General features: G+C 56.8%; 1 protein-coding gene across 1 annotated transcript in view; it reads right to left on the bottom strand.

Annotated features, from left to right (window-relative positions):
• Positions 1-14,807, bottom strand: part of KCNK3 (potassium two pore domain channel subfamily K member 3) — a 35,228-nt gene extending 20,421 nt beyond the window's left edge. Inside the window, exon 1 of the mRNA XM_030311477.1 lies at positions 14,525-14,807. Coding sequence (XP_030167337.1) covers positions 14,525-14,807 — 283 coding nt within the window. The remainder of the gene's footprint in view (positions 1-14,524) is intronic.
• Positions 14,808-15,632: the final 825 nt, after the last annotated feature.

Genomic DNA, 15,632 nt, shown 5'->3' on the forward strand with positions numbered 1-15,632 from the left:
GGGGCTCTGGGCCTCCCTTCGTCTGGGTCAGGATGTAGGCAGGGTGGGGAGGAGAGCAGCCAGGCTGGGTGGAGAGTGACGTGGCCCAGGTCCCGGCAGGTTTCCTCTCTACCTTACTTGTCTCTAGGCCTTGCCTCGTGACTTTCCGCTGGAATCATCTGGCTCCAAAACGGACTTTGAGGTCCTGAGTCCCGCTCTTCTCTGGAGGCATGTGGTGGCAGCCAGGTGGCTCGTTTTGTCAGCTATGTCGCCCTATTTGGGACTCCTGACCACCGCTTCCCATGTGTCCCATTCTCTTGAGAAGAACTTTGAGGCCCGTCTTGATCCATCAGGGTAAGAATGCCTGGCCCTTCCAGCTGCCCACTCCTGGCTGCCTCCACGTGCATCTGTGGCCTGTGAGCTCGCATCTCGGGACCCTCAGTGCTAAGTGGGGACTGGACTGCGGCTGGGCCCGGCCTGAAGAGCCCCCAGCAGCAGCTGCGGGGTGGGCAGGAACCACACTCCCATCCCACATACCCGGGCTCCCCCAAGGCCCTTGTGCTTGCAGACCCCCCACCTTTGAGAAGAGGTGTGAGGACATCCTGCATTGACAGGGAGAGGGACACAGGGCCCAGCTGAGGACACAGCTGAAGACGGACTTGCCGGATCAAAGAGAAAAAGCAGAGCTCACCCAGAGGAGGGAGGCAGAGGCCAAGACCGCTGGAAGCCGGCAGAAACGATCAAAGGACAAGGATGGATGGGGAGGTGGGGCCGACGGGGCAGACGGGGGAGGCAGCAGCAAGGAGAGACTGGCAGAACCAGGGGCCGGTTGGGGGGCTGCTGCACGACAAGCAGGGGCTTTGGGGGCAGATGGGCCTGGACTGGATCCCTGGCTGGGAGCCCTGAGCTGATAACTGAGCTGGAACTTGGACCTCGTTTGCATAATGGACATAATGATAACTGCTCACGGGCCTCTGCAGGAGGGTTTGCGAAGCATTTAGGAAAAAGGCCTGAAGACGGGGAGCCGTGACGGCCGTGCGTTCTCTCCCTTGCCTCTCTTGAAACCTGGTCCCTCTGTTCCCCCTCCGGCTCCACAGATACAGAAGTCGCCCCTACCACCTTCTGCTCCCGGAACAAGCTGTTGAACGTGGCGCTCTGTTTTCATAGTCAGTGTCTCCCATGGCCGCCAGGCTGCCAATTGCACTGGTGGTTTCCCTGCGGTCATCTGACTTGATTTCCCAGCAGCAGCTGGCAGCTGACAGCTCCCTCTCTCCTGAAACACTGCTCTTGGTCTCCAGGTTCCTCTCCAGTGTCTGGCAGGCCCCCTTTCCTGCTCTCCCTCCCTCCCCGTGTTGGGGGCGGTGGTGGTGCTGCTGGCCCTGGGCTTTTCTCCCCTGCTCCCCGCTCCTCCCAGGTGATCTCATCTAGCCTCGTGACTTTAAATATTATTTCCATCTGATAACTCCCAGATTTGTATTTCAGCCTTGACCTCTCCCTTGCGCTGCAGACTTGTCTATCTAACTGCCCACAGGGGCTGGTAATAAGCATCTGCAAATTAACTTGTATGTCTGAAAACAGAAGTTCTCGAATCTCATCTCTTTACCAAACCTGTTACTCCCTGGGTTTTGCGTTCCGTCTCAGACAATGCTCACCCTCCATCCGGTTGCTTAGGTCAGAGGCCACCCCTGACTATCCTCTTTCCTTGATGCGTACAGTCCTCTCCCACCCTCCTCTTCCCCAACACCCGCATCAGGTCCGGCCACTCTGCCCCAACACATGCCCTCAATTCATGCCTGCTCACCACATCCACAGTCTTCACCTGGGTCCAACCTACCCTCATTCTCTCAGGCCACCGGAAGCCTGGCAGGTCTCCCTGCTTCCCTCTTGAATTACAACCACCTGACCTCCCCTGACCCCTACCACAGGGATCTGGTAAAAACTTTAGTCATATCACACAACACAGCGCTTAAAATCTTCCAGTGACTTCCGTCACACCTTGAGCAAAATCCAAGCTCTTGACCGTGGCCTCCATGGCCCTGCAAGACCCAACCCTTCCACGCTTCCTCCCCCTGGCTCAGTATGCTGTAGCTCACTGCCCTTCCTGCGCTCTTCCTCAAACATGCCCAACTGTGGCCCACGGGCAACTTCGCATTTGCTGTCCCTCCCTCTTCTGCCCCCCCCGAGGCTTTTCCTGATTTTTGCATCGTCTAGAACCCTCTGCCCATCCCTGTCTCTGCCACATCCTCTTGTTTTGCTGTCTCTTGGCACTTGTTACCAGTGAGATGACGTTGTTTACCTGTGACCACATGGCCCTGGGTACACCTACCTACTTCCTCTCAACTGTAGACACTGTAAGGAGCTGAGTCTTTGGGGCCTAGAGTGGTGCCTGACACATGGAAAATGCTCAGAGAACCAGAGGGAGTGGAGGGATGACTGTGCGGGCATACTGAGGGAGTGGAAAGGGCCGGGAGGCTGGGTCTGAGAACTGGCTCTGTGAACTTCTGGTTCACTCTCCAGCTCCCTCCGCCCCCGCCCTGCATCTCCGTCTCCTCATCTGGAAGAGAGAAGTGTTGCACTGAATCAGTGATTCTCAAAGAATCCCGAGGACCCCAGGGCTCGCTGCGATGCCATCCACTGCCAAGCTGAGCCCTTGTTCTGCACAAGTATGCCAGCGTCAGCGCCCTGAGCTCACCCTGCAGCCTCTCTCCTGGCCACCCCCTGTCAGACGGCGCTGGCTGGGGTCAGCCTGCTCCCAGCACCGTGACTGCCTCCCACACCCCACCCACGGACTACTGTGGGAGCTCCAGCCGGGGTGCCGCCCTTTCCGGTGGGAGGCTCCTGCATTCCAGCTGTCCCAGGGGCTGGGACAGCAGACTTGCTCTGCTGATAAGCGCGGCCTCGGCCACAGTCAGAAATGCTCTCTTTCCGAAAGGGGTGACTTGGAGGTCCTGTACAGAGCTCTATTCTTGGGACTGACACAGAGGAAGTCCCTCCAGGGCTCAGCCAGCATGGGGTGAAGTGGGGACAAGCGTGTCACCCTGTGTGCTTCTTAGGAAGGGCTGGAGGTAGAGGCCAGGAGCAGGTCCAACACAGACGGTCAGAGCTATACGGGGGGCTCGGACACACCAGTCCGGTCCCTCATGGATAAGGCCGGGGGGATGTGACCTGCTGTGGGTCTCCCAGCCAGAGAACTGAGAAACACGGAGGGGATCGTGTGTCCCACTTTCCTTACTCAACTGCAGTAAGCTGTCGTTAGCCACAGCTCTGAGAAAGGACCCATAGCCCACCTCCATGAACCCAGTGGCTGACTCTGAGGGGCAGGCAGGGGACCTCAGGGCCTCTTTGGTCCCACGGAAGACAAGTGTTTCCAACTCTGGGGCACTGAGCTGGGCGTGACACGCTAGGGAAGGAGGCCTGCCACTGAATTTGGGTCCAGGTTTCTCTCTCTCTCTCTGGCCCCACCTAGAGGTGGATCAAGGACCAAGGGCGGCCCCAGAGGGTCTTACCGTGTTTAACCCTCACTGTTGGAAAACCCATGATGCAAGGTCATATTGAAGAGGGAGTCACGTGGCTCAGCTGGACCAAAGCCCCCCGATTTGTTCGCAGGTGAGTGGTGCTCACATGGCTGACGGGCCTCGCTGGGGCTGATTCCCTTCCCTGGGGTTAAGAGCAGCCTGAGAGCTAAAGCCGTGAAGGTGGAGCCTGTCCCTAGGACCCCACTAAGACTCCCAGTCCCCTTTACCTGGAGGGGGGTGCCGCCTTCTCCTGGGGCCACCCACCGACTCCTGCCGTCTCCGCCACCTGGCTCGCCCCAGGAGCTTTGGCTCGCAAACTCCAAAGGTTCTTCTTTAGCCATCCCTTGAATGTTTCTTAAGTACCAAGGAAACCCAGAAAGAAAATGCTAGAGGCTGGCTGGTAAGTGGCCCAGCCTCCAAAGTACAGAATGCTGATTCTAATAACTTCTCCTCTCTCCTGTGCTTCCCAAACCTGGCTGCAGACCCTTCGCTGGGGGACTCTAAAACTTCCAGGCTCTTGGGCTTAGCTCAGGCCTAATGAATCAAGTCAGGCCCTGACACCCATCACTCGCTCCAAACAACAGCTGTTACTGGGGACAAGTGTCCTACTCGGCACGCAGGGGCCATCTCACCTGTCCCTACACACTGGGAAGCAGGTGACTTGCCCAAGTGGCCCCTGGCAAAGCCCCCTCTCTCACTCACTGGCCACTCCTAAGAACCGTCACTCTGTTCTCATTTCTAGTCTTGGGCTCCCATCCTGTTCAGAAAGATGGCTTTGGCAAATGTGTGAAACTAAGGCCACCCAGTGACAACTGTCCCCCCCCCCCCCAATATTTCCCTTTCTGCCCTCCATAGGCTGGCATCTGCAATGTCCCCACATCCATGTCATGGGAATAACCTACCTTTAGCCACTGTGTAGGAGGCGAGGGCACTTGTGTTCTGGGGGAGAGGGTGGTTTAGGTTTGGGGAGGGGTCCTGATTTGACTCTTGCTCCCACATCACTGGCTTAGGATTGTAGGAAGTGACCTTATGCTCTCTAGTCTGGTTTATTCATTGGCAAAGTGGGAGTAATGATACCCGTGATTCTGGGTCCACAGGACCCTCAGAAGAGATACTATATGAACAAGTGCTTTATACGCCACGGGCTGTGTGTGCTTTACACATCCCTGTCTGCCACTTGCCAGCAGTGTGCGTTTGCACGCCTTCCCTAACTCCTCCGAGCCTCAGGGTCCTGGTCTGTAGAATGGGGATTGTAACAGTGCCACTGGCTGTGAGGATCGCATGAGGTGATCGTGTCACAGGCTCAGCCCAGAGAAACCTCCCAGCTAATGGCAGCTTTGGTTCCTAACCGTGGAAACTGAGGCAGGCTCTGTGGGGAGTGGGTGCTTCTCATCAGGTCTAAGATCAGGACGGAACGGCCCAGGGCAGACCCCCCTGGTGCATCAATCGGAGGCTTCCTCCTGCCTGCGACTGCCTGCACCCCCGCTTGCCCCCAAGGTCCCAGGGAGCCCTTCTACACTAGGAGGAGGACTGGATCCATCCCAGAGGAGAGAGCTGCTTCCTGTATGGGAGTCTGGCATCTCTCTCTCTCTCTCTCTCTCTCTCTCTTGGCTGCTCCACTGGGGCCTGACAGTTGGGTCACTGGAGAGAGCCCCCCAGATGGTCCTGTGGCTGGAGGGCTGGAATGTGCCTCTCCGGATGTTTCTGAGATGGTTATTTCTGCACTGGGGCTGTGGTCGGGAGAGGCCCTACACATTCCTGAAGAGGGACACTGAGTCCATGCCAAGCTGTGAAGTCTCAAGGAGAGTGAAGGGGTCTGAGAGCTGGGGTCTGGGGCTGTCCATGCAGAAGATGTCCACACAGTGTTGTGTGACAGTATCATCTCCTTCAGTTCAGTGCTGCCCTGGGGCTCCTGCATACCATCCATAAAACTGGATTTGGTCTGGGCTCCCGAGTGGCCCTGTGGCCCAGAAAAGGAAGTGTGGTGACAGGAGGGAGGGACTTCCCTGGGGGCTGAGGTCTGCTGGGTGACCAGGGCGAGGGTGAAGGGAGACAGTCGGGATTCAGGTTCATCACCCTGTGGTTCAACTGGAATCCTGGGGGCACCCACTTGTTCAGCTGTGTTTTGGGGCACCCTCGGGTTCAACCAAGGTCAAGGAGGTACCTACTATTCAATTAAGGTGATCCACTGGTTCGTCCAGGGTCATGGGGCACCCAGTGGTTTAATCAAGTCCACCCACCAGAGTCCAGAAGTTACCCCTCTAGGATCTGTCCTTGCCACTTTCCTTGGGTACATTCATGCCCCTCAGACTGATGCTATTCCCTCATCCAGAAAGTTCTCACTGCCCATCGTCACCTACTGGAGTCCTCACTCCTCATTCAAGCTCCCTCAAGTGCTACCTGCTCCAGGAAGCCTTCTCAGATCCCTGTTTTGAGTCACTTTACTAGGATTTAGCATGGGTAACATTCAACTTGTGGTTTCAGGATGCCACTGGACCAGAGGCTCCTTGGGGCAGGAGCTGGGTCTTAGTTTTCTATTCTTTTGGTGGCAAGTACCGTGCCTAGCACTCAGGAGACCTCAGTGATTTTTGGTAAACTGAACTGAAATGAAGGCTGAAGACAGTTCCATTTGGAAGGTGATCCGGAGGCCCTGGGGGCCCCCAGGACACGGCTGAGTCCACTTTGGGTACTTGGGCTCTCCAGGCTGCCCCCTTACAGATCAAGAAATCAGAGCATCTCAAGGTCGGGAAGAATTTTAAAAGCCATTTATTTTAGTCCCCAGTGATCTTTTTAATGTATCTACTTGCCTTAGGTATTAATCAAACACTAATCTAGGGTTGCTGCTGGAAAGACTTCCAGCTTGTCTGTCCTGATGGTCTACTCTAGCCACAACCGTCATGTAAGCCAATTCCCTGTAATATATCTCTTCTACTGGTTCTGATTGAACCCTGACTGATACAGGCATCCTCTGCAGCTTGCCCATCCAGTGTCTTCTTGTATGCTTCCTGTGATGGGGAGCTCACTGCCTCTCGAGGCAGCACAGTCCATCTTTGGTCAGCTGCAACTTTAGCAAGTTCTCCTTAGATTGGACTTAAGTCTTTCTATGGATTCTACCCCCTGGTGCTGGTTCAACCCCTTGGGCCCAAGCAGCCTGAGGTCGGGTCTTTAATCTTGCAATAGCCCAGCAAATATTTGAAGGCTGCATGCCTGCTTTCCACGCCTGTCCCCATCAAGTGTACCTCATTTGACATGCTCTTCCCTTGCTCTGACTGTTTCCTAGGTTGTTGATGTCTCTCTTAAAAGTTTGGCCTTCACCTGCCAGCTGCATTCCACACTGTCGCTTACGGCAGAGTCAGTGTATCTAGTAGCCAGAGGACCTTGGGCCTGGGGACCTCCGTGGGCCCTAGCTGTCTGGGTCCCAGCCCACAGGAAGCTGGGGTTCTTAAAAGAAGAAATGCTCCCAAACCTCGTCTTCTAATGGGGACTGGAGGCTGTACCGCCCCTTGGGACTATGGGTAGTCTCCATGAGGGAGAAGCCAGTTTCCCACTTGGTCATTTAATCTCCAGGGCAGCCATTGTCCATGGATCTAAGGAGCTTCCCAGGTGGATGAGCTGAGGACAGCAGACACCTGTTTTCAGGCTTTCCCAGGGGGACAAGCCCTTCTTCACTCCCCTCCTCACTTTCCCCCACCTGCGTGACCGCACAGCTCGGGGCCCCACCTAGGCTCCACGGAGGGCTCCTGTCCTGCGGGGCAAGCCGCAGCCCCGCTCCGGCCTCAGAGTAGGGATCCACCGGCTCTGAGGCCGTTGACTCTGATGCTCCACAACCAGATACCTAGGGATTTTTCCAGTTCTACACACTCTCGTCCTTAAAACCACAGTCTACACCTCATGTCTATTCCCAGGTCTCCAGGTTGTTTAGATCCTTGCTGCTCAAAGTGCGGACAATGAATTAACAGCATCAGTGTCCCCTGGGGGTTTCTGCATTTCTAAATGCAGAATCTCAGGCCCCCACTCCAGACCTACTGGTTCAGATTCTGCGTTTAAATAAGATCAACCAGGTCTTTCCCTACACAGCGGTGTTTGCAAACCATTAGTGGCTCCACGTTGCTGAGCAGGGCTTCTTTAGTTCCCCTGCGGAACATCTCTTCTGTAGAGATGGGAAGACTGAGGCACACCAGGGAAGTGTCTGCTCCTCCTGTGAGTTCAGGGGCAGCAGAAGCGAGAGAGAGCTGGAAGGATTTGTCTAAGGAGAGAGAAAGAACCCCGTTTCTAGCTCCCAGGCCTGGCTCCTGCTTTGAATTGCCAGCAGCCGTGCGTCCCCTCACTAAGGAGTCCTTGTGTGTCACTGGGAATCAGGGACAGTGAGGAGGCAGTTTTTGTGGGGGTGGAGGGTGGGAGGTGGGCCCCCGCCTGGCAGGGATCCCAGGAGGCCACAGGACCAGGAGGACTGGAGCTGTTTGCTCTAGATGGCAGCGGAGGCCGGCTCTGAACAAGGGGAAGGGGAAGGTGTGACTTGTGGCAGTAGCCTGGGGTGGGGTGGCTCCAGGTGAGGGTGCGGGATGCGTCTCCGGGAGCTGCCTGGGACCTCAGTTTCGGGACAACGCAGTTGTCCACAACGAGGAATTGTGGACAAGTGGGGAGGCAGCGGCATCACTGGGACCCTTGACTGCTCTCCCCACGGCGACAACAGCCTAGAAAGGCATTTGTCATGTGGCTGTCTGATGGCCAGAGGCTAACAGGCGGGTCAGGAGGAGACCCAGGGCAAGCAGAGCGGGCTGGCTGGCAGCTTGCTCTTTTATTTAAGAGCCTACGGGGGGGTGGGGGGTGGGAGGGGGGCAAGAACACCAAGGGAGGCTCCAAGGCCAGCTCTGACAATAACTGCAGCCTTGACCATGCCCCTTCTCCCATCTGAATTTTAGTTTCCACCCTGTAAAATAAGAGGGTTGGAGCTAAAATTCTGATTTCTCTCTGGGCTAAATACTCTTGAGGGCTAGAGATCCTGAAGCTGAGGCCACAGCCGGACCCTGGCACCCATCCTACATCATTTGTGACGTGCCTACAGAAGGGGCAGCAGACGTTCCAGGGGCGGGGGTGCTGGGGGGCGGGGAGCTGCATGGCTCTGTGAAAAGATACTCCCTACGGCCCTGGGAGTGAGCCCTGGCACTACCATTTTATATTTGTAGCGTCCCGGGCCAATTTTGGAACCTCTCTGAGCTTCCCTTTCCTTGCCGGGAACAGAATGATAACGCCTGCCCTCTCAGGGCGGCAGTGGGAACGCAGGCTGTGACAAGTGCCCCAGACACTGCCTGACGTGTTGTGGACACACATCAGTTCCCTGCATCCAGGGCAGGGATGGGGGGTGAGGGAGTGCCCATCTGGGTCTCTGATAATGATCTCCGTCAGAACCTGGGTCTTTTCCCTTGCTGCTGGCTGGCTGGCGGCAGGGAGTCATTTTACGTTTGTTTTTTATTACAAAATTGACTCGCAGATTCACCGTTCGTGCTGCCAGCTGAAAGCTGTTTATGGTGGTGATTTGCACTACTCTCATCTGTGCTTGTTTATGTTTTCTTTGAAAATAGTTATTGTGTTTGTCCTGTCCCCACTGTGGCCAGGCGTGTGTCTTCTATTTCCGTCCTATTCTTGCCCCCACTCCCTCCGTGTCTCCAGTCCCCCAACCGTGATGGGTGGGAAGGGGACACTTAGGTAGGAGGCATGACAGTCAGAAGGACCTCTGACCAAATACACCCTCTTTGTGGATGAGGAAACTGATGGTCACAGAGGATCAGCAGCTGGGCTAAGTGGAGCTGAACTTCTGCTTCCTCGCTCCAGTCCAGGGCAGGTTCCCCTCCTACTGTGTGCCTCACTGTCCTTAGCTGGTTTTCTGCAGGGTCTGCCTGCTCAAAGGAGGGAGCATTGCCTCTGAGCCTGGATGTCAGGTGGCCTCCAGTCGTGGGTGAGGATCTGGAAAGTCTGGGCTGGGAGAGTGGGATCAGGAGAATAAAGGGAAGGATGTGGCAGCCTCTGGTGCCCAACCCCCTGTCCCCTACCTGTTAGGAGGGAGCAGAGGTGGCTGTGGTCTTGGTAATCCTTGGGAAACCAAGCAGTTCCCTTCTGTGTGGGGAGTATTAGTAATCAGACGTGAAAAATAATGTTAATTGCACTCATCATTGCAGATATTGCTTATTAAGTACCTGCTCTGTACCAGGCACTCCTTTATATTATCCTTTTAATCCCGGGAGGCAGATATTCTTCTCCCCATTTGTAAATGACCAAACAGGCTCCGAGAGACTAAGTAACTTGCTCAAGATCGCATAACTAGTGGTGGGGGGTGGGGAGGTGGGTCGAGAAACGAACCCAGGCGCTCTGGCCCACCTTCCTACACCGCCACAGAAAAGGCAGAGGGGTGGCCTGTGGGCAGGGAGGAGGGAATTGCTGATTGAAAGTGGGTGGTAGGACCAGTCCAGGCTGGGCTGCCCCTCCACCCCACCCCGGCAAGCCAACAGAGGCCTGGGAACAGTGGAGTGATAAGCAACCAGAGGTCTCGGTGCTAAGAGAGATGGTGGGTGGTGAGGGGAATAGGCTGGGGTGATGGAGGGAACTCCAGTGGGGGGCTCCCAAAGACCTCGATTCTAATCAGGGTTGTACCTGCACCTCTCTGGGTGTTTGGATCACTGCTGATGTCTCCTTTCACTCTTTTATCGGAGGACTCTGGGACGTAGAGGGTGGCAGGTCACTTCTGTACTTTCCTCCTTCTTGGAAAGATGTAAAAAGTACAGGTTCCTTCATGAGCTGCCTGCTTGAGTTCACAATCTAAGGACTCCCAGGCCACGTGGTGGGTGATGCGAGCCTGTGCTCAGCTGAGACCAGGCCGGAAGCTGAGGAGAGAGCAGAACAGAAGGTTTTCTGCCCCAGCTCCATCAGCTAATCAATCACCTGGCCTCTCGTTGCCTTAGAGCCCCGAGGATTACGGGGGCCCACATGGGAGCACAGCACCTGTGAGCCCGCGGCAGTCTCAGCTGGGGCCCGGTGCCGGGCACCGCTCTGCCACGTGGTCTGGGTTGGTCAGCGGCCGGGGTGCAGGGAGCAGCAGGCTGGCTGCGGGGCGCTGGAGTGAGAGGCACTCGCCTGGGAAGGGATTTGCCAGGGGAGAAGACAAGCCTTGCCGCCTCGGTGCCCTCAAGATCTGAGGGTCTGGACTGGGTTCTCGAGGTTGAGAAAGAACTGGCGGAAAACCCAGGGCCTGGGAGTCAAAGAGGCCCAGCTGAATCTGGGCAGGTGCCATACTTTCAAGTCACAAGGCCATGGGTGAGTCATCTACACACAGAGCCCTGGGTTCCTCTGCTGAAAAGTGGGGGTCATATAATGCTCCTCTGGAGGGATTGGTGAGAGGATCCAACGAGAGGGTGTAGAGCCCGACAAAGAGTAGACAAGAAATCGTGGCCGCTATTATTACTGTTGCTGTTACCGCTCCTAGTCATAATAATAAGTAAAGAGTCATCCTGAACAAGCGGAAGGAGCAGAGACCGGGGAGTCAGGTTTTGCTAACTTCTGGCTGTGTGACTCCTGTCACCTCTCTGGTTCCTTATCTGTAAGAGGAGGGGGTGGCACGAGCTGATCTTGAGTCCCCTTCCAGCTCTGACAGCCTCTGGGCTATGAATAGATGGGGCTGGGGCCCCGGAGGAGTTTAATGACTCAACAGCTAGAGAGGTTAAGCTTTCCCAGAAAAGAGTTTCCATTTGCGTTTGATGAACTTAGGGCACAACAAAGGAAGGGTTTCCTGGCTGGGAGGCCAGGGACGAGGGAGCTGGAGGAATCCTTGCAGCTCATGGAGACTGTGACTAACCAGGTGAATGACTAACTCAGACCCTGCCGACCCTCGACCAATCAGGGCTGCCCAGGAGCGCCCTGCAAGCTGGCATCACTGAGCACGTCTTGGCCATGCCAATTTCAGCTGGCTCCGGGCTTCACGGCATATGGAAGCAGAAGAAGCAGCCAAGAGACCGGCAGGGAAAGAGCACTGGGCTTGGAGTCAGAAGACCTAGCTTCTTGCTCTAACTCTGCTGCTCACCAGCTGCGTGGCTTTGGGGGAGTCCCTTCCCCTACTTTCCCTTCCATGTCTTCATCTATGCCACGGAGCTAACGATGCCTGCCCTGGCAACTTTCCTGAGTGGTGAAGGCTGAGATTCAAGAGGTGAGATGGGAGTGCAGTGCGATCACTAAGTGGCAGGTTCTGTCATTTTTCTATCCCAGTGTGAGTCCTGGTGCCTTGAGAGACCTATGTGGGTCTCCAGAGGGATCAGGTGGACAGAGGCTGTTGCCTTTGAGTTTTGGGTCAAGATCAGCTTAATATAGGGCCCATTCCAGCCATCTGATCACAGCCCAGACAGGCTTTTCTTAGAGCAGAGCCCCTGTGGACTGTTTCCAGCCAGATGGCGTAGCCAGAGAGAGAGGTGACAAAAAGCCAGGGATGGCTGGGTGGGGCAGGAAGTGGGCAGTGCCTTTCTGGGGCCCCCACAGAACTAGGGTGGTGCTTTGATGCTGTCTTTCCTCTTGCCCAGCACTATATCAACAAATATCACCAGAACTGCACTCTGTCTGCCTCTACCCCCAGCTTTTAGCATCTCTCTTGGTAAGGACTACAGGCACTTTGGGAAATGGCAGGGATAGAGGGGAAGGAGGACACTCTTTCATTTCTGCACACCTTAAGCCCATGGATAGCATTCTCTGAGTGCTCACGCGTGGGGCAGGGTACTGTGCCGGCACTGGGAGAACAGAGATGGGAACCACAGGGCCCTGCCCACGTGGAGGTCAATTCAGTATGTGGTCAAAGAGACAAAACACATCCCCTAAAATGTAAATAACCATGCCCACACGGGGCAAGAGAGCCCACACTGTGTCACCCAGGTTGTCGTGACAGTAAGTCCTGTAGCCGTCTAGAGTGGTGGCCTGAGATGGTCTGGAAGACTTCAAGGAGGAAGTGGGATCTGAGCTTGACTTGCAAGATTAGCTTGGACAAGGTAAATAGAAGACCGAGAGAAAGGTGTGCCAGACAGGCACGCTTAAGGTGTTCTCGGGAGACAGACCGCATGGCTGCAGTGGAGGGATCATGCCAATAAGAAGTGAGAAATGAAGTCGGACATACAGTTGGCGCCAGGTATGAAGGTCCTTAAAATTTGGGATAAAGAGCATGGGCCAGATTCCACGGGCAGCTGGAAGTCACTGAGGGCTCTGAGAGGGTATTGGTATGGTCAGAGCTGCACTTTGGGGAGACTCTTTCTGGCGGCATTGTCCAGGGGCGCTCGCTCCATGGGAGAACGAGGCTGCAGGCAAAGTCAGTTGGGAAGTTACTTGTGGACCTAGGGACCACAGGACTAAGAAAGGGGACACATAATCAGAGGTACCACATGGGGGAAGAGATGGGGGGAAGGCCTAACTTGCTTGTTCACTGCTCCTGAAACCTTGGCAGGTAGCAGGGAAGTGGGGAGGGGAGGCTTCTTTTGGGGCAGGTCTGAGTCCGACGATTCTGCCCTGTCAGCAGGACTCAGAGGTACCCCTATCCACTCCAGGGGCCCTTTTCTTCCTCTTCCAAGAGGGGAATGCAGAGACTATATAGCAGAGTTCCCCCATGGAGCCCAGAGAGGAGTGGAGCCTTGGGACACAGTCCCAAGTGGATAGACTGCAGGAATAATGTCCAGTCCTGCCTTTTACTCCCTCAACTTCTGTGGACTCCCAGGAAAACACTGCCATCTTGTCATGGGCTATGCCATGTGGCAATGAGCCCCTGGGAGCTCAGCCAAGGCAAGGAGGGGGACCAGAGAGAGGAGAAGGAATGGGAAGGATGGAGGTCTGGAGGCATCCCAATGGGCTTTGGGGGAAGGTGGGCTGAGAGCATGCCAGGACTAGGAGGGATGCTTGAGATCATTTCGGCTAACCCCTGATTGTGTGGGCGTGAGCCTGAAACCCAGACAGGAGAAGGGACTTGCCCAAGGTCATATAGTGGGAAAAGTGATGGAGCTGGGCTGGAATCACAGGGTCCTGGGCTGCGAGTGAGGTGTTTACTCCTATCTGGACACTTTTTGAATAGCACGTCAAGGGCCTCTCTGGAGATCCCTTTCCTGGGTATCCATTCGTGTGCTTTGTGTGTACGTGTGCCTGTGTATGTCTTGTGTGTGCTTGTGTGTGCACCTGTGTGTACATGTGCCCGTGTCTATGTTGTGAGAGAGTCTGGGTGTGTGTGTGTGTGTGTGTGGCCTGCTGCACCGCTGTTTGGAGAAGAGAACTGAGGCCATTCCTGCGAGGTGACTGTTTTCCTGGGACAGCAGAGAAGGCAGACAGCTGGATCTGGCTTCCAGCATCAGATTTGCTGCCCTAAGAAAATTAAACGCACTGGCTGGCTTTGCCCAAACTCTGGGATCTGGACACACACACACACACACACACACACACACACAGACACACACACACACACACACACACATACACACACTCCAAGCGGCACTCACTGAAGCAGTTACGGGTTGTTTCAGGCACCGGGAGTAGGCGGGAGTGCCGCGGAGTGCCGGAGTACCTGCATCCACACGTCTCCCTGGAGCCCTAGCCTGTGTAGACACGCCAAGGTGCGGAAGCCCATCTGCCAGGGACACGGAGGAGTCGCGCGCTCCCCGCCGCTCTACACTCAGCTCTCTGCTCCAGGGCCTGGCCCGGCCACACCCCTCCTCCCCAGCCTCCGCCGGTCGTTCCTGCCCCTCTCACACACTTCAGAGTCCCTTGAGGCCCTCGCGCAGCCTGGCAGGGACAAGTTAGGGCTGGCCCGGCCAGAGAGTCAGGTCCGGAGCCAGGAATCGACGCCTCCCCCGAGTCCTGTCCCCGCGGAGCAGACAAGCCAGGCTGAACTCGGGTTTCTGGCAGCGCGGGGTTCGGCGCCTAGACCCTCTCCGGGGGATCCCCCCAGCCCTGGCCGGCTCGGGACTACCCCGGGACACGGCGCCCAGCCCCCGGGTCCCCGCCCTCCGTCGGCGAGTAGTTACCGATGGTGGTGATGACGGTGATGGCGAAGTAGAAGGAGCCGGCGAAGCGCCACTGCACGCCGGCCTTGTGCGGCTTGAGGCGCAGCACGACGCGCTCGAGCTCCTCGTAGCCGCCCTGGCTGAGGTTGTAGCGCGCCCGCAGCTCCTGCTGCCGCAGCTCCAGCCGCTGCCGCTCGATCATCTCGGGCTCCGACTCGAGCGCGTCGAAGACCGCGGCGCCCACCAGCAGGTAGGTGAAGGTGCACACGATGAGCGCCAGCGTGCGCACGTTCTGCCGCTTCATCGTCCCGCCCGAGCCGCCGCCGGCCCCCCGGCGCCCCCGGCCCGCGCCCCGGCCCCGGCCGCCGCTACTGCTGCCCCGGAGGCGGCCTGGGGCATGGCTGCGCTCGCCTCTCCCCGCGCCGGGCACCCGCTCCGCGCCCCGGGGCCGCCGCCGCCAACGCCGCCGCCGCTGCCGCCGCGGAGCTGTCCCTTCAGCACCACCCACCGCCCTCCTCCGCCCGGCCCCGCTCCCGCCCCCCGCCCCCCGCCCGCAGGCCGCCTCCTCCCGCCAGCCCTCCCGCCCAGCCAAATAAGGACTGGGGAGACGCGCCGAGGGAGGGAGGAGGGGGGCTGGCGGAGGGGGAGGGGTGGGGGAGCGAACGGGAGAGCCGCGGAGAGACCGGGCAGGACCGAGGGAGAGAGACCCAGGGAAAGAGATAACTAGACACAGAGAGAAACGGCTCTAACTACAGAGAAAGAGAGGAAAAAGAGGCAGAGGGGGGTGTGACAGATAGGGAGATAAAACCAGAGGTAGACTCACAGACACAGTAAAAGAAGCGGTAGGCAGAAAAATACAGAGCGAGAGAGGCAGAGAGCGAAAGATGGAAACAGAAAGAGCGACAGAGACAGGGAGACCTGGGTAGCTGGAGATAAATTGATGACGGAAAAAGAAGAGCAAGGAAGGGAAAAGGAACGGGCAGAGCGACCCCCACCCCCCCAACCTCCACCGAAATCACAGCATGCTTTAACTGGAAGGGACCTTGGGCCTCGCTGTCCTGCCCTTTATTATGTCGGTGAGGAAACTGAGGCGCAGAGAGGTCGAGTGACAAGCAAGGGCACACAGTGA

This window comes from Lynx canadensis, chromosome A3 (genome assembly GCF_007474595.2).
Source record: "Lynx canadensis isolate LIC74 chromosome A3, mLynCan4.pri.v2, whole genome shotgun sequence".
Classification (NCBI taxonomy): domain Eukaryota; kingdom Metazoa; phylum Chordata; class Mammalia; order Carnivora; family Felidae; genus Lynx; species Lynx canadensis.